This window comes from Ictalurus furcatus, chromosome 14 (genome assembly GCF_023375685.1).
Source record: "Ictalurus furcatus strain D&B chromosome 14, Billie_1.0, whole genome shotgun sequence".
NCBI classification, from domain to species: Eukaryota; Metazoa; Chordata; class Actinopteri; order Siluriformes; family Ictaluridae; genus Ictalurus; species Ictalurus furcatus.
This window is the reverse complement of record NC_071268.1, coordinates 11,966,479-11,989,805: the sequence shown is the minus strand read 5'-3', so window position 1 is coordinate 11,989,805 and position 23,327 is coordinate 11,966,479. Positions and strand designations below refer to the sequence as shown.

The 23,327-nt window shown below is 39.5% G+C and overlaps 1 protein-coding gene across 6 annotated transcripts in view; it reads right to left on the bottom strand.

Moving 5' to 3' along the window:
• The window catches only part of LOC128617665 (polycomb group RING finger protein 3), a 50,109-nt gene that overhangs the window by 17,876 nt on the left and 8,906 nt on the right, over positions 1 to 23,327 (bottom strand). For 3 of the 6 annotated variants that reach the window (XM_053640787.1, XM_053640784.1, XM_053640785.1), the window contains exons 2-4: positions 5,919 to 6,002; positions 1,636 to 1,753; positions 559 to 655 (exon numbers count right to left, since the gene is read on the bottom strand). In XM_053640787.1, the coding sequence (XP_053496762.1) occupies positions 559 to 655; positions 1,636 to 1,753; positions 5,919 to 5,933 (230 nt within the window). In that variant the 5' untranslated portion in view covers positions 5,934 to 6,002. Of the gene's footprint in view, positions 1 to 558; positions 656 to 1,635; positions 2,142 to 5,918; positions 6,003 to 23,327 lie in introns of those variants that run through there. The other 3 variants (XM_053640783.1, XM_053640788.1, XM_053640786.1) reach the window with 3 other exon arrangements.

Below are 23,327 nucleotides of genomic sequence, written 5' to 3'. Positions count from 1 at the left end.
CACAACAGCGGTGCAACTGGCTTTAACCTTCACCTGTACGACCATCATGCTCTAGAGAAAAACAAGTAGCAATAAACTGCATATGCAATAAAAATATCAAACTGTACCACAAAATGAGCATCATTGCCTGGTCAGAACTCTCACTAAAGGGCCTGTGAATCATGACTTTCGCTGCCCACGCAAACATTTAGCAACGCTGGCTCTAAAAGCAGCACGATTTACAGTCATAATCCTGCAGGAGTTTTCATCATCATGTCTGAAACGTACAAACAGCGAGACAGACACAGAGTCAGACAGAGAGAAAGGGCAAACATGAGGCCAGGCGGACTACACCCACTCTTAGCTTTTTATACACATTTTATAGAGCGTCACTTTCCCTAAAGTGAGGGCAGCGAAGAGCACTGAGAATGTAGCAGAAACACAGCTGAGAACATGATGCCCTACTGTGCTGCGATGGACTGTACTCCATCAGAGTCATCTGCATGCCGCGTGTGTGTGCGTGTGTATGTGTGTGTGTGTGTGTGTGTGTGGCATCTGGTTGCTGCAGTACACACTCACCCGATATACTGCAGTGGGTGGCTCTGGTGAATGACAATCCTACACGTGGGGCACGTGTTGTTCTCTTCCAGATATTTCACTAAACAGCTCCTGCAGACTGTACACACACACACACACACACACACACTATTGTTAGATCACTGGAAAGACATAATATCCTGCATGCGAGTAAAGGAATGCAAGGTGCAAGGATGACAGAACAGCGTGCAGCTTCATATGATGTATCGACTGATTCTGTTGTTAAAAAATTTTTTTATGAAAAATGAGACATGACACATAATGATTCGTTCTTTTTCCTCCCACAGTGAAAGCCCGTCCAACACAGCCTCTGTGTGTTATATTCATGAGTGGCACAAGGGCCCCCTCTACTGTTTATTACTGCTATAAAACAAAGTTTAAAAAGCTCTCTAGACTTGGACAAATGCTCCAAAAGGACTCTCTGTGGACTTCGTAAGTCTCTCTTAACATCTGAACAGACTCCGCTGCAGTTTAATATTTAACTATACTTATTAGCCATTTTATACCGACTCCAATGTACGAAAACGTCATTCTCAGCACTGACTCTGACATGTTCGTCACGTGGTGGCGTGTGTGTGTGGTGCTGTACGGGTATATCGGCAAACGCCGTCCTTGTTAGTATTTGTAAGTGTTCAGTTGGAGACTAGTTGAGCTTTTTCATGTGCAGTGTGTGTTATTGACCAGCTGACTGCTACTAGCTGCATGTTCTTGGTTTACGTACTATTCTCAATCCGAAAGGGGTGCATCAAAAGTTGTATCAGTAGCACACACACCATCAAACCATCACCATGTTGGTAACACAGTTGTGGCAAGAATGATCCACCTCCCAAAATAAATAACACTCCAATGGTTCCACTCCACTAATGCATGGGGTAAAAAGGGGCTGGAAAATTGTGCATAGTAGCAAATGGACTACTGAGGGTCAATCCAAGTAGGTGTACCTAATAAACCGGCAGGATATGTAACAACAGAGTAAGTGAAAGAAAACCAGATACATGAAATGTAATGTTCTCGAGTATGTGTGTGTGTGTGGGTGTGTGTGTTTGTGTATACACTCACAGGTGTGCAAGCACTCGGTGACAGTGGTGGCGTCGATCAGGTACCCCTCACACAGGCGACATGTAATGTGGGCATTTATGTCCCACAGTTTGATCTTCCTTGTGAGCATCTCGGGGTTCTGAAGAACAAATGAGGTGGGGAAAAAAAGCCCCATAACAAAACAAATGATACAAATCCATTACAAAGACAAAGCTGTCCAATCGATTCGTTCCTCGTTATTTAGCAGTGGAAGAAATGTGCTTAGTAATTCTCTCAGTTTGGTCTTATTTAGAACAAAGCAACGTGTGACAGAAAGACAGATCCTGAGTCTCAGAAGTTCACCATACACCATCCTGATCATACATGCAGGTCTGAATGTAGCATAGAAGTGATTTATACTGCATTTAGATCAACACCTGAGGAGGACATCTGGTTTGTTTTTGTTAGCTTCAAATACGTCGAGTTCAACACGCACGTTACGCCTTTTAAAGCTAATATGGTTACACTAAGTCACAACTTCTCAACCTTTTGTAACTAAAGCCCCCCCAAGTCTCCCCGATCAGGTGGCATGCCCACCCCCCCCCCATATTGGATTATCTATTCTATATAAAATCTATCTATATATAACATAATCTATAATCTGTTTTGATTGATAGATAGATTTCTTTAGCTTTTGTGTTTTTGTACTTTTTGAAATTACTTTTCATAACTTGTGATTTTTCATAACTTTTATAAAACTATACAACGGACAGGTATGGAACATGAATAATATAACATGTTTCTGAACACTATAACTACTTTGAACAAGAGAACTAGGCTGTAATAATGTGGATTATTTTACATGTAAAACATGTTGCATTACATTCGTCTTGCGTTCTAAAAACATTCGCATATGAATGAAGTAAATTGGGACGAAGGGCACGTCTCGTTATCCATGACATTGTTAAATCTCCGTCTCTCGGTCACTCACTGAACAGAGCAGACACAGAGAGAGGTGTGAGTGCAGCGGGAAAGCAAGACCTCGCGCTTGCAGAACAGTACTGATGACATTTGGAAAGTTGCTAAGGATTGTTCAAAAAGTCGTTAGATTTGTCACTAGGCGTTTTTGTTTGTTTGTTTGTTTTTGCAAAAAAGAGAGTCACTAAAGGGGTCTAAAAAGTCACTAACACAGGTCTGCACTGACAGCTAGATAAAAGACAGGCTAAGCTCCGCCTCTCCCCAGCAAAAAGAAAATGCAGAGGGAGAGAGAACGCAGGGTTTTCCATTTACGCACATTCTATTTGAAAAGCAATAAAATACACCTGGTACCCAAACGATGCCCTGTCTGTGTTCATTTCTTGAAAACAACTTGCACCCTCTTTTGATCTCTGCCCCCCCCCGTTGAGAACCACTGCACTAAGTAATAAGTAATAACTAAGTAAACTTAAATGTTTAAAAGTTTCATCTCATATTCTCTTTTTGATCCTCATAATGACCAAACGACAGACATAGGGTGTGTCTCAATCATGTCCCTAGCTCCCTAGGTCGTATACACGAGTTTGTGCACTGGTAAGGACCCTGGCTCACTACACATTGGGAAAATGATGACTCAATTTCCAGTGACATGACAATATACTCGTGTTGTAAAATGTCACCACTGGCATTTATCAACAACAATGTCATATTAATTTGTTAGCTTAATCACAAGTGTTGAAGCAGGATCCTACACTAGCTAGTGGATTTTTTATAAATCGTTAAACACTTAAAAGTAGTTAGACAAAAAAAAAAACCCCGTATATTTAACGTCAAATAAAGTTAAAAACCAATAACGTTAAGTAATCATTTGAGCGTTACAACAACGATAACAAGCTCCTTACGTTTGTAGACGAATTTGGCCGAGAGTTCATCTGCCATTTTTTCAAGCTGAGAGGCTTCAGAAAACACGACGTCATTTCCAGTAAGGGAACATAGTGAGCATCGATGCTCCCTGGTTTTTGCAGTGCATTGTGGGATTTTTTTTAAGAGGCGACTGGTCCGGTGCATTGGAAGGATTTTGCGATTGAGACAGCCCTTAAAATGTCCGACTCCCTGATCACTGCCCTGCCTACTGAACTAAGGAGATGATTGAGATGCACACACAGTCAGACGAACACCCCTGACCAGAAAAGCCAACTGAAAGGCAAATCGTCACAAGGCTTCCTCTTAGTATTAGCACCAATCCATTTATTTTACATTCAATAAATAAGCTGATACAAGGTATTGAGCCAATTCTGACATCCGTACAATACCCGAGTCCATGCAAGCTTCTGATGCTAAGCTATGCCAACCATCACAGACATGACGGTGACATGGTTTACACTGAATTACATCCTCTGTTCAGTAATAAAGTGTTTAAAATTTGTTTAAAGAGTAAAAAAAAAAAAAAAAAAATACAATTTCATTTTAAAAAAAAGAAAGTCAAAGCAATTATGAACTAAACAATCACGAAAAAAATACTTACTTTTCGGGTTAATTAATTTCTTCTCCCTTTATTTCTATTCTAATATATGTTTTGCTTTCTGTTCTTCTTACTTTATGTTTTACATTTCCTTCTGCAGTTCCCATTAACTGATTATCATCTTGCTTATTTAACAGACCTACTGAATAGTGCCATTAAGGTCAGATAGTGCTAAACAAGTCTAGCTCATTGTACTATAGTGCATTAGCGTAACTGCCAGAGCGCAGCTGACATCAGTTAACCGAATGATTAAAAATTAAAAGGTAAATAAACATATGGCACCAACAACTATGCCAAGGTCAAAGTCACTGAGATGACATTTCTCCCTATTCTGATTTTACATGTGAGCATTAACTGAAGCTCTTCTATCAGTATCAGTATGTGTTTGTGCACTGCACTGCTGCCATCTGATTGGCTGATTGGATAACCGCATGAATGAGCAGGTGTACAGGTGTTCTTATTAAAATGCCATTTGAATGTATTTTTTTGGTAATCATTATTTCCCCTTTTCTAAAAACACACTTACTCTCAATTTCTCCCACACTTTATAACACATGCTTGTTCTCGACGCACATGAAGAGAGACTCCACATCTTTCTGAGCTGCTGCTCATGCTACAGCCAGAGTCACTGAACACACAGGTCGAGTACGTGATGGAAAACCGACACGTCCTAGAAATATCCTCTATAGCCTTACTTGTGACATCGATAGCACTTTCATAAACCCATCTAGTACTGTAAAAAAAAAAAAAAAAAGTTAGGCATCATCTTTGACCCCTTCCTCGCCTGTGAAGCTCATATCAACTCCGTTTCTGAAATTGCTTTCTTTCACCTGCGTCGCATCGCTCGCCTTAGTCCCTTCGTTAGCCTCAACGACGCTGAAACACTGCTTCGTGCATTTATTTCCTCACGGCTTGACTATTGCGATGCTGTCCTCATTGGTCTATCTGCTAATTCTATTGCTACTTTGCAATATATTCAAAACTCTGCGGCTAGACTTCACACACACACACACACACACACACACACACACAGCGCTCGGCTCACGTTACTCCAATCCTGTCTGAACTGCACAGGCTACCGGTTTTGTTTCGCATTAAATATAAAATAATTCTGCTCACATTTAAATTACTTCACAGTTTGGCACCTCGCTATCTTAGTGAACTGCTTCTCCCTGTCCCTCTCTCTCAGGTCCTCTGGGCTCGGACTTCTCCCTGTCCCTTGATCTCGTCTCTCAGCTGTGGGTGGCAGGTCTCCCAGTGTTGTAGCGCACTCACTCTTCACAGCATCGCATCCATCTCCGAGTTCAAATCATAATAAAAATATATCTGTTTTCTCAGTGTTATCTGTCCTAATGCGTTTTCTCAATGACTTTACTGTGTATTTCTTTCCTGTGTTTGGATGCTCATTGTTTTTACACGTTGTGTGCTTGTCCAGGGTTCTTCATTGTTTACATATCATTGTATTGCAAAGCGTCCTTGAGCTCTGGAAAGGCGCTATATAAAATGAGACATATTATAATTTACTTCCATTCACTCTGCCAGGTTATGAATAGTCCTGGATGTGGGTTTGCTAATGAGCCTTTTCGGACATTTTCGTTTCTAGCTCGATGGCACGTCCTGCATGTTGCGCTTAAACAGAGTACTGTGTTATTCAGAACATCTTGGAAAGCGTTCTGACCCAGTGGACCAGGGTGAGAGTAAATTTCCCTCTCGCTCATGCATTTAGTCTTAACAGGCGCTGCGAGGTCAGTCTGAGGTGATCCTTCCTCACTGGTGGATTTAAAAACAAAACAAAAAAACATGGTTGTGTGTGTTGGTGTAAGCTTACCCCTAATGCTGCCATGAATCTACTGCAGACAGAGAGGCAGCCAGGCCAGCATTAGCTGTGCATCATGGACCACTGCTCACACACCTACAGAACAAACACACAGAAGAACATTGAGGGAAAAACCACCTGGATGAAGGAACGTTTAGAAAGAGATGCAAAGGAGAAGAATAAGTACATTTGGTGTAACAAATATGTTCAAGAATAATTCACAGAATACGTTCAAGCGGCGTTCAAAGTCTGAGGAGGACAAGATGATAATTAAAAGCTCCAAGTACAGCTAGAGAGTCTTGAACTCTGAACAGCATCTGAATCTTCATTTCCATATCAGTGAAACATTTAAGAAGCCTTCTCAAACAATACTATCTGCACAGGACAAAGTTCATAGGGCAATTTACTCTTCAGATTTCATGTTTCTACTGAATTTTTTAGCATGTCATCACAATACTACATACTACACCAGTGCTCAACAACCCTGTTCCTGGAGATCTACAGCGCTGTGAAAAAAGTATTTGATTTCTTGTTTTTGTGTATATCTCATATACTAAATAGTTTTAGATGTTCAAACGAAATACAACATAAAAACAAGGGCAACCTGAGTAAACGGACAATGCCATTTTTATTTATTTCACCTTTCACCAATTTGAAAATTGCCCCCTTAAAATTAAAATCTGGTTGGGCCACCCTTAGCAGCGATAACTCCAACCAAACACTTACAATAACTGGAGAGCAGTCTTTCACTTACTTCTAAGACTAGGATTTACTCCTATGCTTTGGATCATTGTCTTGCTGCATAATCCAGTTGCGCTTGAGTTTCAACTTATGGACTGAAGGCCGTAAAATTCTCCTTTAGGATTTTCTGGTAGAGAGAAGAATTCATGTTTCCCCTCAATTAAAAGCCCTGAAGCAGCAACACATCCCCACACCATCACACTTCCACCACCATGCTTGACCGTAGGTATGATGTTCTTTTTGTGGAATTCATTGTTTAGTTTACGCCAGATGTAACGGGACCCCTGTCTTCCAAACAGTTCCACTTTCGACTCATCAATCCACAGAACATTCTCCCAAAAGGTTTGAGGATCTTCGAGGTGTGTTTTAGAAAAATTCAGACGATCGTTAATGTTCTTCTGGGTGAGCAGTGGTTTTCACCTCACCACTCTTCCATGCATGCCATTTTTGCCCAGTGTCTTTCTGATAGTGGAGTCATAAACAGTAGTTAAATAAAATGGATAGAAAGTCATTCCTTAATTAACGAAAATGGTTAGTGTTTGCAAATTGCTGTGTATCATGTAGAATATAACACTTTGGTATGAGCGGTTCTTGGAAAATAATCAACCTCACACTGCCCATACAATTAAATTCCTTACACAGTGGTTGGAAATAATACTAGGAGAAAATGTTGCTCACGTTATGATCATTTCTGCCCAAAAAAAGACCAAAAAAAAAAACAGCACATTTGTTATCCCATAACAAATATTTGTACTACAAATAAGGCCATGTTTCATGGATACAGATTTTGGAGGTCATACACACAATGAAGGTCAACAGAAACCTACATGTACATACAGGCAGGCATGTACTGGAACCTAAAGAGAAAAATTACATGATGTTTGTGTGTGTTTCACATCACTCACTCCTGCAGAGGAGTAGGCAGCACTGGGCTATGTGACAAAACACAGTGGCATTGCTGAAAATACTCTAGATACACACACACACACACGAATACAGCATGCTCTCTGTTTGGCTTTCAGCAGCTCATCCTAGAGTCCAGGCAAAGAGAATAAACCAGTCACCATTAGTGTTTCCATCTGCTCACCGGCCCATGAAATGACTTCCCTTAGGTTACACAGACGAGCACAATGTGACTAGGGACATGTTACTAAACTGATGGGGTACAGCCAGAGGACTTTCTCCTCCAACAACTGTTATAAAAAAAAATGTAAGTGATAAACCAGAGGACTCCCTGATGTTATTAGACTACTGCAGTACAATTAACTCAGGAAGTAAAGCTGAAAGTATGCTTCACTTTTTACACGTACGCTAGGAACAGGATACAGTACGCGTGACGCAAATTTCATCATCAGCAGAGTACGCGTGTACTGTACACACACGCCGCCACATTATTCTAACCGCGTCTACTTTATACGCACAGGTTGCACATGCGCATTTAATTCTTTTGCACTATTTAGTTCTTCCACAAGGTGGCAGTACTGACCCAGGGCTGCTGATTCTCAAGGTAGTCGAAGAAAAAACTGAATAAACGGACGAGAAGGAAACGAGTGTAGGTTAGAAAGTCCCAGCATCTGTATAATTCTAGCCTTAAAGAGTATACGGATTTGTATATGGGTGCTAATCATGGCGAGAGATTGCCCGAGCATTGTTCTTAGTGTTGTTGTGATTCTTCTTCGTTGTTGTCCTTCACACCAGAACACCTGCTTTACTGCTCTGTACTGACTCCTGTAGGCCAGGAAGGGTAGTGCAAGTTGTCATAATTTGCATGCATCGACTGCCTGTGTACGCGTACATGTCAAACGCAGTGTACTTTGAAAGGCTATGCGTACGACTGTGCGCATACACTAGAGTACACATAAAAAAACAACCTATGAGAGCTATGGAATCAGACGAGACCGAATGTGTGTGACTGGAAATCCTTTAATAACTGGAGTAAAAGAGTATGACTGTACAACTGCTTTGAGAAACCTACAAATACCTACAGAATGAACACATTAAAAATTGCTTATAGAGCTGTCACTTTAAAAACAAAGTGGGAAAGATTTTTTTTTTTTTATGCATTTAACTACCGAAAATGAATCTTTCATACTGTTTAATATTCATACAAAATACATTCCAGGTGTGTCCACAAGGGACCTGGTGCAACTGAAGGAGCATTTCTAAACTCTCAAATCAAGACATGTTGGACAGGTTTTTTTTTTTTTTTCTAGCCAGACGACCAAAAGCACTCATTTCACACGAAACTTCCTGGCCGATACTGAAACCTGACTGTTTCAGTATCGGCCTAAAACCCCACATACAGTTGCTGAAACCTCTGCGGTTCAGATTCCATAATTTTTTACTACACTTATACGAGTTTACATCACACTTCTACACATGTTTAAAGACATTTCCTCACATTCCAAGCATGGATGCACTCCGCTATATGCGAAACAACACACTATTTACACATTAAAAGCAAATCATTGATGATATTCATTCCTGAATTATGCAGTCGCATGTAGCAATGAGATCAACCTCTTAATTTAGGAATTCTGCAGTACAAGTTCCTCTCAGCTGTTTTGTGATTCGGTTTTAAGGAGAAACTCCTTCACTTAGAAGAACTCTCAATGGTGAGATATGATTTTCTTATCAATGATATTTAGCTCTATATTTCATTTTTTTTAGGCTATACCGTCTTCATCTCGCCTATTTTCTTTTTCATGCCCTTTTAACAAAGTGGACTTGTTCACCACTTAAATATTTGAATGTGGACTTTTTTGCTTTGCATACATACATACTGCGCAAATTCAAGCGGCCCTGTATACAATAAGGTACACCGTTATCTTCATCACTGATCAGTCTGTGCTAAAACAGGTCCATAGGCTTTGGCCCTGTTTGCACTAGTGTGTTTTTGTTTTAAAACGTATAACTGTTGCTACGTTTACGCCTGTCGTCTACACTACTCCGGCGTTTTCCACCCTCGAAAACGGAGCCTTTTGGAAATGCCGAAGATCCCGTTTTAGTTTGAAAACTTCGGACTCGCGTTTCGGTGTAAACAGACCAAAACGAAGACTTTTGAAAACGAAGGCGTGGCTTCGCCCACATTCACCCCCTGATTGGCTCTTCTGGATCATTGCGTGTCCTTCCCTGATTCGTCAAGCCCCTACCACATGACCGTTACGCTACCTTGATCGTATACACAACACCACGGAGACTGAACTGCAAGCTTTTCTGGCTTTGTTGTCATTCTTAGCAGAAATTGTGCAGTTAAATTCTGTATTTAATACTGCAGCTGCCTACATGTGCGAGAGGCGAGCTATGATTAGAGAAATTGGCAACAAATCTCATTTCAAGCGGCGTAAGCCCTACATGGACCGCCGGTTTGTTGTGCCTGCCGGTGACTAGCAACCAACTTCTTATTTACACTTGTATGCGCATGCCCAGTGTGCATGAATGGTCATGTGACATGCGTATTCGGTCGTGTAGTGTGGCGGAAACGCCAGTGTGGACGAGGATCTAGCACTAGTGTAAACAGGGCCTCACACTACGCACATGAATCAATCAGCACTACCTAATCATGCAGAGGAATACTCAATATCAGCTGGGGAAAAATAAATAATGCCGTTGCAAAGCGGCTTGCTAATATTCTCTGAGGCTTTATTGATGCCTCAGGTAAGATATTTTAGCCGAATACCACAATGTAGCGCATTGAAATCCTGACCAGCTAGCGTTCTGTCTGTCCAGATGATCTAGTCGCAGGGAAATTGAGGCTCGTCTCATTCACAAGTTGAGAACAACTAGTATGTGACCCAGGTTCCTTAAAACATTGGCAGTCATGTACAAGGCAACAAACATGGACGTACTTCTGTCAACACCAGAAGACTCTCATTAGCAACGTGTGAAATTAGGCAGTGTGCTTAGAAAGCACTGTACGCAGTGGAAACCCTGCCGAGTTTGACAGCGTGCTCATCTGCTGAGTGCACTATAAAGCGGCCTTTTGTAAGATCATATTACAGTATGGATTCGGATCCTCTCAGCTATAATATTCATTCCTCATCCGTCCTGACAGATCAATTCCAGCTCCATCAGATTACTAGTTTTCAGGGCTGCTGGGAAAAAGACGTTTGTTTGTTTTTTAATTCACTAAATATGACAACAATAGCAGAACATAACTTTATTCAACTCCTGAACTTCTGCAGTTCCTCAACCTCAGCTACATCCCGAGAGTTCATAATCAGTCTCAAGCAGACACCCAGTGGAGTTTTCTGGCCAGTAATGAGACTGAGTAAGCTAGAGAACTATTAACATCTTTCCCAAATCAGGAAATAGATTAGCTGATTACAATCGACAGCAATATCCACGTAATAACGTGTTAACAGATTTACTCCAGTTCTTGGGTTTGTTACACTCCAGAAATTTCAGAGAAATTTGCATGATATCAGAATTTACTACGAAGTGAGTCAAAATGGGGTTCTATAAGCCACATTTGATTATACAGTTGTGGTCATAAGCTTAAATACGGCTTGCAGAATGTGTAAAATGTTCATTTTTTTGACAAAATAACAGATCATAAAAATTGCATTGTTTTTTATTTAGTTCTTCCCTGAATAAGCTATTTCACATAACAGATGTTTACATATAGTTCACAAGACACAATAATAACTGAATTCACACAAACGAACCAGTTCAAATGTTTACATATACTTGATTATTAATACTGTGTGCTGTTATCTGGATGATCAATGATGTTTTTATGTTTTGTGATAGTTCTTCATGAGTCCCTTGTTTGTCCTGAGCAGTTAAACTGTCCACATTATTTGCTTTTCCAGCATCTTCTGCATATTTGAACCCTTTCCAACACTCACTATATGATGCTGAGATCCATCTTTTCACACTGAGGACGACCGAGGGACTCGTACATGACTATTACAAAAGGTGCAAACATTCACTGATGCTCAACAAGGTAACACGTTACATTAAGAGCCAGGGGGGTGTAAACTTTTGAACAGGATTGATTTGTTGTCATTATTTTGTTTAAAGATCTTATTTTTAAAAAAGATCTTATTTAGTACTGCCTTTCAGAAGCTACATAAGAAGCTACATGTGTTTTCCCAGAAGACAAAATAATCACAACTGAAACTTGTGTGTTAACTGTAAGTCTGTATGAGTTTTCAGGAAGATTTTCATTTGATAAACAATGGAAAACAATAAAAAATAAATAAATCAGAGATGTGCTGTGCACAGCACACAGATCAGCATTTTTATAAATGAAAGCATATTTCTTGTGTGTGTGTGTTTTTTTCTGAATGTTTAGGACAGACAACTGGAGCAAACCACTAACAATAGACACACACACACACACACAGACAAAATACTCCGCTTCCTATCAGCATCTGTATTTCTACCTGCTTACAAAACATTATCTGTTCATTCCAAATATTTGTCACATCTCTAAATTTGACATCAGTTATAACTTTGCCACTTCCTTCTTCAGATGAAATAACTCTCTTTCTTTAGACTCTCTTCAAAGAATATATCGTTCTTGTTGATTTTGCCTTGTGTCATTTGTAATGTTGTCCTACTGCAGTATAAACCCACATTTCACTTCAGAACTTTTGTTTGTTAGTTGTTTTTTTTTTTGTTTCTGGATACATTTTAAAAATAGCGCTATTTTCCTTTTCCCATTTAAAAACCATGAGCTATGCAACCTTTTCCCATTTACCCATATTTACTTCATAGAAACATTCATTCAGCCTTGCACACTGTTTTGATTTCCAGAAGTATGGCTCAGACCGGTTCAGAAATATCACATCACAAAGCCAAACAAATGATGAATCAATCACAACTATTTCTATTATGCTCCACATTATAAAGTAGCCAAACAAACTTCAGTGAACTTCTAAGTCTGATTGGATCTCTTTAAATGGACTAGATACTTCCCTTGCACAAACAGGCTGTCATAGACACTAAAACTGTAAACACACTGACAAGGAAACACACACACACACACCATGTTGACAGAAATAGCAGGCATGCATTTGCATGTTTTAAAGAAACGCACGGAGGTCGACCTCACATGAACCCTGGCTCGTGTTCCAGAGGTGAGGATGATCTGTGCAGGGGGCATGCATGGCCACGCTCTCTTAACCAGCGCTTACCGCCTTGCACGCAGATTCTCACACACTGGCTCTCACAAAGGACCCAGTGTTGTCCAGCAGTGCTGTTGGACAAGTAGACACTGGCACTGGTACACACACACACACACACACACACACACACACACACACACACACACACACACACACACACACACACACACACACACACACACACACACACACACACACACACACACTTCTAACCATGAATGAGGGCTCTGGGTTCAGCTGGCCTAACAGAAACAAACTGCTCTGCTTTTGACGTGCTGAGTTCAATATGTAAAGGACCCCAAATGAGCAGTTAATGTTTCCTAGAAAAGCACTGGGTCAAAATCAAAATCTAAAGGATGGTTTACAGCTTTTAAAGCAAGCAGTCTCGGTGTGTGACCGCATACAGAGCGTTAACTGCAGACATGCGACGCATTAACTGCAGTGAATAAAATGTTATGTACCAAAAGTAAATTCTTTTTATTACGCTGTTTAACACTTTACAGTGAGGTTCCTTTAACCAACATTGTTTACTGCATTAGTTAACATGAACAAATCATGAACCTTACGTAACGTTAAAGTAACGCATTAAGTGACATTTGTTTAAATGTGACATTTGTTTAAAAATGAGCTGTATTTAAATGACAACATTCATTTTACTCACTGATGGGATGACCACTGGTTAAGGAAGGCATTCGTTATTTGGTTGATTATATTTATTAAATGACTTTGTTGGTGTATTTAATGCCATGTTAAAGTGTACCTATTATGGTTTTGAAACATGCCTAATTGTGTTTTAAAGGTCTCATACAATAGATTTACATGCATCAAAGGTCAAAAAACACTTTAATGTGCTCATAATTTAAACATTGAAGCATTCAAATATAAGCATTTTCCCCCCTAGAGTCACAAACGACTCGTTAAATGATCCGTTCTAAAGGATTCATTCTAAGTTCTAAGTCCTCCTTTCAGAGAGCATACGCTGCTCTGATTGGTCAGATGTTCCAGTCCGTTATGATTGGTCTACCGCTGTCAGTGTGTTTCAAAAAGGAAACGCCCACTACTCTAACAAGTTTCAGCTCCATCTGTTCGCAAGCAGCCGATGAAGACCAGAGGCGGGGCTTTATGCTACAAACCTACGCAAGTTAGTACAGGAAGTAAAATCTGGCATTACTAACAACTCGTTTCAGCTGTTCAGAAATGGTTGCTTCTTTTAGGAGTCAATAACGTTTTGATAACTTTGGTGACTTTTTACATTCACAAACAGCTCTATAACACATTACATGAAAGGTAATATTAGAAAAACTATAATAGGTGCACTTTAAATAATGCAGTAAAAAAGGTCAGTTAAAGGAACCATGATGTAAATTGTTGGCTTTATGTTTTTATCACATCACAAAACAGAGTTTTCACTGCTGATTATTTTCAAAGCAAGTAGCATAAAATGTTAATGAAACACAGTCCAACATCATGTTCAAATATGCATGGACCAGTTTAGGCGGTGCATCACAGTGAAAATGAGGCAGGTGACACAGATTAGGCAATGCGGCAGAGCCACAAAGGAAATGGTGTTCTTTTTAACCACCGTTTCTAAATCACAACTCAACTGAAATTACTACAATTACAATGACAAAGTATTATTGTGTAATATATTATTCTCATTAAATATTCAGAAATTAGTCTTTGGTCAAAAACATAGGGTATCTTTTAGTGATGAAACGGTTACGATGATCCCTATAAATCTATTAAAAACTCAGTAAAGTCATTTTGGATTTGAACAATAACTGACGTCTCTTTTTTTCGCCCGCCCTCTTCACTATCTTGAACCTTCTTGTAATTATAATGCTTTGCAATCGGTTTTGAGTCCACTAGGCCAAACAGTCATTGAGGTTAAGAGATTTATAGGGATACAAATATCTGTATAAAAAGTACTGAACATTTACTCTCAAAAACAAGCCTCGTGTTATATAAATAACAATATTCGGAGTGTTTTGCAGTTGGTTTCATGTCTCTAGGTCAAACGGTCATTGAGTTTAATGGCATTAAAAAAAAAATTACAAAACATTTACTCTAATATATTTATTTGAAAACATATCGAATGTGAATTCCACAAACAGAACCTCGTGTCATGAAAGGGATATTTTTAACAACCTTTCATATACGTTGTGACGTCATAATATCAAATGGTTAAATTGTCTGAATTGATTTATAGGGCTAATAAAATTGACATGAAATTATATTATATTATATAATTCAGCTTTGTGCTAGACAAAGAAAACCTATTCATGCATTTCCATGTTGGTTTGGCTTGAAAATGTTATAGGCACAGAGAGTTTAATGGGTATTGTCGAACGAATGTCAAATATTAAACTAACATTACCCCTAATTCTTCTAACTTCTACCCCTACTTTTACTCCTCCCCTTGGATAGCGACACCAAACTAGCCTAGTTAGAAAAGTTTCATATATTATCGGTCTGGTAATTCTACAAACAGTGAAGCAAGTTTTATGATCGATCCAACTTTTTCCTGATCAAACATACTGTACAACTAAGTTACCTCAGCTTCCATAAAACAAAACCTGCATGACGAAAAAATGTATAAAAGAAGAAAAAGGAAAAAAAAACACACGAAGAAGAATCTGGGCTCAGCCCCGGATGATTCAGCGAACACCCATGACCAGAAACATGGACGGCTGCAAACTGTAGAGGAATAAATCTGTCAATAAGCTGGTCAATGTCTCAGCTTTAAAACACTACAATTTATCATGAAATTAATTAAGAACGTTTGGAATGCTGAAAATACACAAAGCTGCACGTTAACAAGCCGCAGGTTTTATTGTGGGAGTATTTCAGACCTCTCACAGGTTCCAGCTAATCTCGCTCTTAGTGTGTGGACAAAACTGGGGTATTGGCATGATGATAAACAATTACGTATTTCAAGTAAATAAATGAACGGCAGATTTAATTTTGCAATATGTAGAAATATACAGTAGTATTCCTGTATCTGCGGGGGAAAGGTTCCAAGCCCCCCCTCCCCCCAGTGGATGCCTGAAACTGTGGATAATAGCAAACACTATATACACTACATAACTATAACAAAACGTTATTTATAAATAAGGCGTAAGAAGACATTAAAGGGATAGTTCACCAAAAAATTTAAAGTCCGTCATCACTTCCTCACCCTCGTGTCTTCCAAACTCATAATACTTTTGTTCATCTTCGGATCACAAATGAAGACATTTTTAATGAATCCTGGGAGATTTCTGGCCCTCCATTTACAGTCCAAGTAACCAAAACTAGCACCAAAAAGATCATGTTACTCAGAGCAGCACGCAATTTAACTGATTAGGTTTACATGGACAGCAATAATATAATTATTGACCTGATTCTGAATAAGACAATATTGTGAATAAGGTGTTTATATGAGTTACTTTTAGGATATTCCTTTCATGTTCTTGTTTTACATGTTATAGAACATAGATCAATTAATGTCACACGTCATTACGTCCCCACGCCACGCCGTCCGACGTTCCCTCCAGAATTTCACGCATCAACATACATTTCGTCTTCGTTATGGTACTGTATACAGTTCTGGGTGTTTAATTTTTAATTTTACGAAAGCTTCAAGTGCAGTTAATTATTAATCATGCTATACGTGCAAATAGACAACTGCTTGAAGCCATGGGCTGTGTCTCCCAAACCACAGACTTACCTACTATATAGTAGCTGAAAAACATATATAGGTTTCGGACGCAGCCGTGCTCTCTTGTTTACGGTTAAATGGTTGAGCACTGCCGTGTGTGTACGTGTCCTGTCGCAAAATGTGGTGAAAACTCCCACATGACGTTAAGTGTGATTAAGGTGTTTACATGTCTATAACGCACTTCGCTAATACGACTAAAACAGGAATACTCCACGTCTTAATTTGATTTGTGTTTACTTCGAGTATGACTTTACTCGGATTAAGGTCATCAATAATCACTTTTTTCCATGGTAGTTTAATAATCAGAGTATCGTCTTAATCGGGTTAATATCGGATTATTTAAGTTTAAATGCGAGTTTAAAATGATGGAAGCGGTTGCATTATGAATGTAGTAGCATAGTTTAAGTCCAGTGTATCACTGCAAGAAAACATTCTCGTTTTTGCTTACTTAATGGTTAGCATACATTAAGATTACATTAAGAATACATTCTGGAGTCCTTATTAAACATTTAATGCTTTAACTTTTATTGGGGTAAAATAAATGGAAAGACATGATGGGGTTTACTAATTTTATACATCAGAGGCTTTTTGATGACCTTTATATATATATATATATATATATATATATATATATATATATATATATATATATATATATATATATATATATATATATATATGAATGAAATTTATGTGTTAGAAAATAATAGCTATGTGACCAGCACTGTTTATGTCTTTAATATTAGTCATATAAACTACGTTGTTTTTTATTTTTTGTATGCATTAAAAGAATGTGTCATGATGGATTTAAATCCCTAAATCTTTTCAGCACAGCAATAAAATACAAAATCAGGGACACCAGTAAAGAAAAGAAAACATGTCAAAACAGAGAGCAATAGACAGAGGAAGTAAAGTTTCATCATCACTTAGATTTCCTCACAGCACTCGTGGCTATTTCCCAAACTGCACTCCAGAGCTTCACAGCTGAGAGACTCTGACAAATTGCTAGCGGTCTTCAGACATCCTACTGCTGAGCTGAGAGCATGAAGGGCGCAATAGCAAAGAAATGTGAGTGGACCTACAAGTGATTATTCATCATGGCAGTGATTATATCAGCTAAAGATGCTAATGCTCTCACTGACAACAATGGTAGTTGTTTGTTTACTAAGCAGTGTGAATGTGCAATCAGCATGTGATGGGGACCTGGTTCACACTGTACTCTGCTACAGTAATTTATCCATCAAACAGACCTAGACAACAGAACGTTGACAGTTAAGTGTCATAATTACAGCGCTTTTCCTCCAGACAGCGTGGCTCGGCTTAGCAAATGAACCATGAGCCCACATGTCACAGCTATTTCTACTAAAAATCAGGAAGTACCACATACAAGTTCCCCTGGTTGCCGTTTTTACCCGAGGAGCATGTAGGAAAAAAACAGAACATACAGGTGGATCTAGAAATAGTCCATCCATTCACGCTCATTCATCACAGAATCTTCTTCAGTAATGTCTCTGGAAGAAAATACATTAGCAATGAGGTGACTAGGGATGCCTCGATACTGATACTGGTATCAGGTATCAGTCTGATACCATGCTCATTTACTAAAAATGGAAAAAGGGTACTCGTGAATGTGACACAGTGAAGTAAAAGCATCATGAGTGAAAGCACTTCAGTTCTGCGAGCACTGAGCACTGCGAGTGCTCTCTTCTCTTCTAAGTCTGCAGTTTAGGGGGCTTTCACACTGGCAGTTTAGTTCGAAACAGAGCACGGTTTGCATTAAAAATTGGTACCGTTCATGCGGGCTGGGAAGCGCAACAAGAGGTTCACCGCTACGCATAATATCTGCTGTGTGTGATGGCAGCAAAATAATTCAAAATGAAGAAATAAAAATATGGTGAGTCGCGTTGTGTTCTCCATGCACGTTTGGAATGACGTAAGAGGAATACAAATGCACTGGGGTTCGAAACCACACCAACGCTGCAGGGGATCACTATCGGATTCGGACCACAGCAAACGTGCACATTGTGAAAACCACCTTAAAGTGCACTTCGTAGTATTTTCTCACTGACGCACACTCTGCTCGCTCCTATCAGCCAGCCACTAGTAAAGATACTGTTTAAACACCGTAACATCACTATCACCATAACACACAGCTGCAACCAAATAAACAAAGCTAAATAAAACGCTCATTGACGCCTCTGACTTATTAATTCAGTATCTGTACTGGTGTCAGAATTGACAAGTACCAAACAAACATTTCATCATCCTGGAAGAAAAAAAAACGGGGACTGATTTTCCTCCGGAGGATTCACGAGACAACGTATTGTTTGGGATTCGGTTTTATTTATTTCCTCACAGCAATGCGTTCTTCTTGCACTATATAAACCAATTTTACGTTTCATACTAAGTACAATTTGCCTTTTTCTATTTCAGCTGAATTCCAAACGGCTTCCGATTCACTTGGCTTATACACACTATCTACCATTCTGTTTGAGATACAGCCATAGGAAATGCTGGGTATGTGTGCTTTAATGTTGTCTCATAGCTTGCACTCAGAACTCTATGTTCGTACAAAAGAATAAAGTATTGGCTCACTTGGGTTTGGTGCGCCCGCGATCATTAAAACAAAACTGGCTGTGACTCGTGCTCAATGGCTTATGCTGCAGCAATACACACGGTTTAACATCAAACAAGACCTGCCTGGTTTTAGTTCAGTATTACTTCCTGAGTGGTGCTTTACCTCCATTCCTCACTAGTTACCACCTGATAACCTCCAGAGAAAACCTCCTACTTTCACGGGTAGGGTTACTCGCACTCGCACACAGGTTCAGGTTGCTGCCGAGTCGAGCTGACACACTTTTTTGGTGGAAAAGCAAGAAATGGTTAAATGTATGTTTTTTTAGACTCGAAGTTGAAAAATGATCGATGAAATTTAATTTGTAAGAGTTAGGGATAAACTTCACCGCAGTTCTGTTCTGGACCTCCACAAAGATCAACTCTGAACCCCCTGTTGATTCAATTACTCTTAAAAGACGCTATGAAATCCTTTAAGAAAACACACACAGTTGTATTAAAACGCTTCCAGCCTTCTATCTGCAGAGTCCAGATATTAAAATCCTGAGAAAACACAAGTCGGGTGCACACAGTCACAAATTATTATTGCAAATCTCTAAAGAAAGCACACAGAGAGAAACGAGGACAAACATTTTCACACACACTCACACAGCTTTGAAGTTAACCGAGATATCCTACAACAGTAACAGTATTCTCCAGATTGCATTCAAAAATTTTTAAGCAGCTTCCAAAGAAATCAGCCATTCCTGACACTTACAGTCAGGTCCATAAATATTTGGACAGTGACAGTTTTGGTAACTTTGCCTCTCTATACCACCAGAATGGATTTAAAATGAAACAATCAAGATGTGATTGAAGTGTAGACTTTCAACTTTAATTCAAGGAGTTTAGCAAAAATATTGCATTAACCGTTTAGGAATGATTTAGGTTTTTATTTTTTTTTTTTTACAGAGTCCCTGTATTTTCACACACTCAAAAGTAATTGAACAATTGATTGATGAGCAGTTTCATGGCCCGGTGGACAAGTGTTGAATTTGCATTCGGTAGCTGTTCGTGGGAACTCTCAATATGCGGTCCAAAGTGGTGTCGATGCAAGCGAAGACGCTCGCTTTAGATATCACGCTTAAAGGAAATCTTAGACGAGCAGACAAGGGTGGTGATGGCTCATTGGACTCCTGATGAGAAGGTTGGGAGTTCAAATCCCAGCACTGCCAAACTTCCACTGCTGGGTCCTTGAGCAGGGCCTTAACCCCCAACTACTCAAATGTGTAAATGAGATGAATGTATAGTCGTGTGAAAAAATAAGTGGATGATGTTAATGGTACTCAAATCCGGCTTTGAATAGACCATTCCATAACCCTCCATTTCTTCTTTCTGAGCCATTCCTTGGTGGATTTGCTAATGTGCTTAGGATCATTATCCTGTTGAAAGATCCACTTTCAGTTCAACTTCAATATTAGGACATATGGCCTCACATTATCTTTAAGCACTCTTTGATATGATGCAGAATTCATAGTTGAATCATTGAATGTAAGCTGTCCAGTCCCTGAGGCAGAGAAGCAACCCCAAACCATAACATTTCCACCACCGTGCTTCACAGTTGGTATGAGGTGCTTCTCCTGAAAAGCTGTCTTTGGTCTGCGCCAAACATATCTGCTGTTACTGTGACCAATCAACTCTATCTTTGATTCATCTGTCAAGAGCACATTATTCCAAAAGGCCTGGTCTTTGCCTATATACTCACTGACAAATTGTAGTCTTGCAAAGGCTTTTTCCTGGCACACCTCACATTCAGGTCAAATCTGTGCAATCTCTTTCTGACTGTAGAAGCACGCACTTTGACCCCAACAGTTGCAAGTAGTTGACTTACTAGCAGATCCTGTGATGAAATTTTGGGGTTCATGGAGACTTGTTTTTGCATCAGTCGTCCGCCAGTCCTGGACAAATTAGCAGTCGTTTGAAATCTGCGCCACTAGTAGATGATTCCTCTTATAGTGGAATGATGTATTTCAAATAATTTGGAGATCTTTTTAAATCCCTTGCCAGACTCATAGGCATCCAGAACCTTTGGATCTTTAGCTCTTGGCATGATGACGCCACACACCTCGATAAAAACGGGAAAACCAGACACTAGATGAGAGAGGGGTATAAATAACAGGTTCCACCTGCATTCCCTAAACAGGTTCTAATCACTGGCACCCAATCTTCAACATCTGATACAAATTTTATACATTTGAAGGTGTGATAAATATAGGGGTGCACTTACTTTTTCCATGTGACTGATCTGATTTTTTTGTTAATTTAAAATGTGAAAATTACTACAAAATGTCAATTTTATCTCATTTGATACACTCCATCACCTTCATTAATAGGCACCGTTTCAAAGATGCTCAAATGTTTGCATGTCCAAATATGTCAAAAAAGCCAACGATTTCCATGGGGTGTACTTATTTTTTCACATGATTAAATCGCTCTGGATAAGGGCATCCACCGAATGCCATACACGTAAATGTAAACAATCCACCATCCACAAGCTGTTCCGGGAAAATAATCAATGTTGAGGTGGCAACAGTAATTCCTTTTCACATTGGTCCACATCACACTACCCCGGTGTCTATTCTTTTCCTAGAACAGCATTCCTAGTCATGTTTTATCCCAAACTTATTGTATTTATAAAAAAAAGTGTTTACTTGATTACCTCATGGATTTATTGGCTTCAGTAAAATCCCATTTAGAGCAACTGCTCCATGCACCATTTTTTTTTTTTTTTTTTTAAATGTTAATGGAGGATTAGAGAAAGACGCTGGCTTCCGAATTGGACAGACTTTTTTTTTTTTTCAGGCGTGCAAACGCTTCCCAAAAATGCTGCCTACTCAGTAGTGTGTGTATAAATTGAAAAAAACATTGCAACACATATTGTGCATAATATAACTTATTTTGTAATACTGCCCAAACTTAGCACACAAATTAAATCTATACGCTTAAAGCTGAAAACACATACACACCCCTTAAAGTATAGCGCATGTATAACACACGAGCTCGGTCTCTGCAGCTCAGCGTAACACTGAAGTGTAAATTGCAGCATGCAGGCTCCTGTGACTCAGGATATTGGAAATATCCCCACCTACATTTAGGTAGTGGGGGGAAAAATAAAAATAATAAAACAAGCAGCGTGTTTCCAGAGGAAGATAACGAGCGAGCCTGTGGATTGTGGGTAGGTCCCGTTCAGACACGTTGAAAGAGATCAATAGAAGAAGCGTGACTTTGTTAGCAATGATAGCTTATCACATCATTTAGCAGCTGTACACAGTGGCACACAGTGTGCATTCATGAGATAAACAAACTGACACAGAGCTCTGTAAGCGACCCTGCTTCTGACACGCCGAAAAACAAATAAACGGCTTGATCAACGCTTTCATTCAAAACATTCATGCGTACAAAACACAAGGCTTCCCAACACCCACACAAGCCACAGAGGGAGAGGAAGAGGCCCTCAGCGGGAGCGCAACACTGAGCTCCATCAACTCACTGCTAGACGGCTCTCGATGACACTTTAGGGCTTCATAACGTAATGAAATATTACATTATTGAGCATAACGTTGCCCTTTGACACGGCATTGTCTCCTATGATCTCAGTCTGATTCACCACGTAATATAACGAACACTGTTCTACATACATCCACTTAACCCTCTCACAAAATCCGACATGGAACAAGTAAGAAATAAACCAACAGGAAGCGCCGTCATAGGAAAATAATCAACGACGAAGTGACGTGTTGAGTAAGCGCTCAGAAGTTCTGATTTTCCGATGACACCACTTTCTGATGCATTTTATTTCTCTTCGAGCGCAGCCAACAATGACAAGTTTTTACTTATTAAAGAATGACACTTCTTAATCCATTGGTAGTGGATGCATTTAATGTTGTGGATCATCTGCAAAACAAGTTAGTCACTTACGTTAAAGCAGCTATAAACAGCTGTTCCCACCCAGAAAAAATTTAATTTAAAAAATGCAGCCACGTCCACATTAATCCGGATAGATCTGAAAACCGCGTTGTCGTTTTTTAACACGCTCTCCGTCTACACCGGCGTTTTCAGCCGTTTTCCCAAACATACATCCCTATACTGCGCATGCGTAAAAATGTAAGAAGCTCTGGCCTGAGTCATTTCCGTCAAGCGTTTATTTACTTCCCGTCTCTCTGAGATTGTCGAGTTGTTTTTATATGGACAGATTAAGAGTTGGAGTTGTTGCTGCGGATAACCCGAGACTAT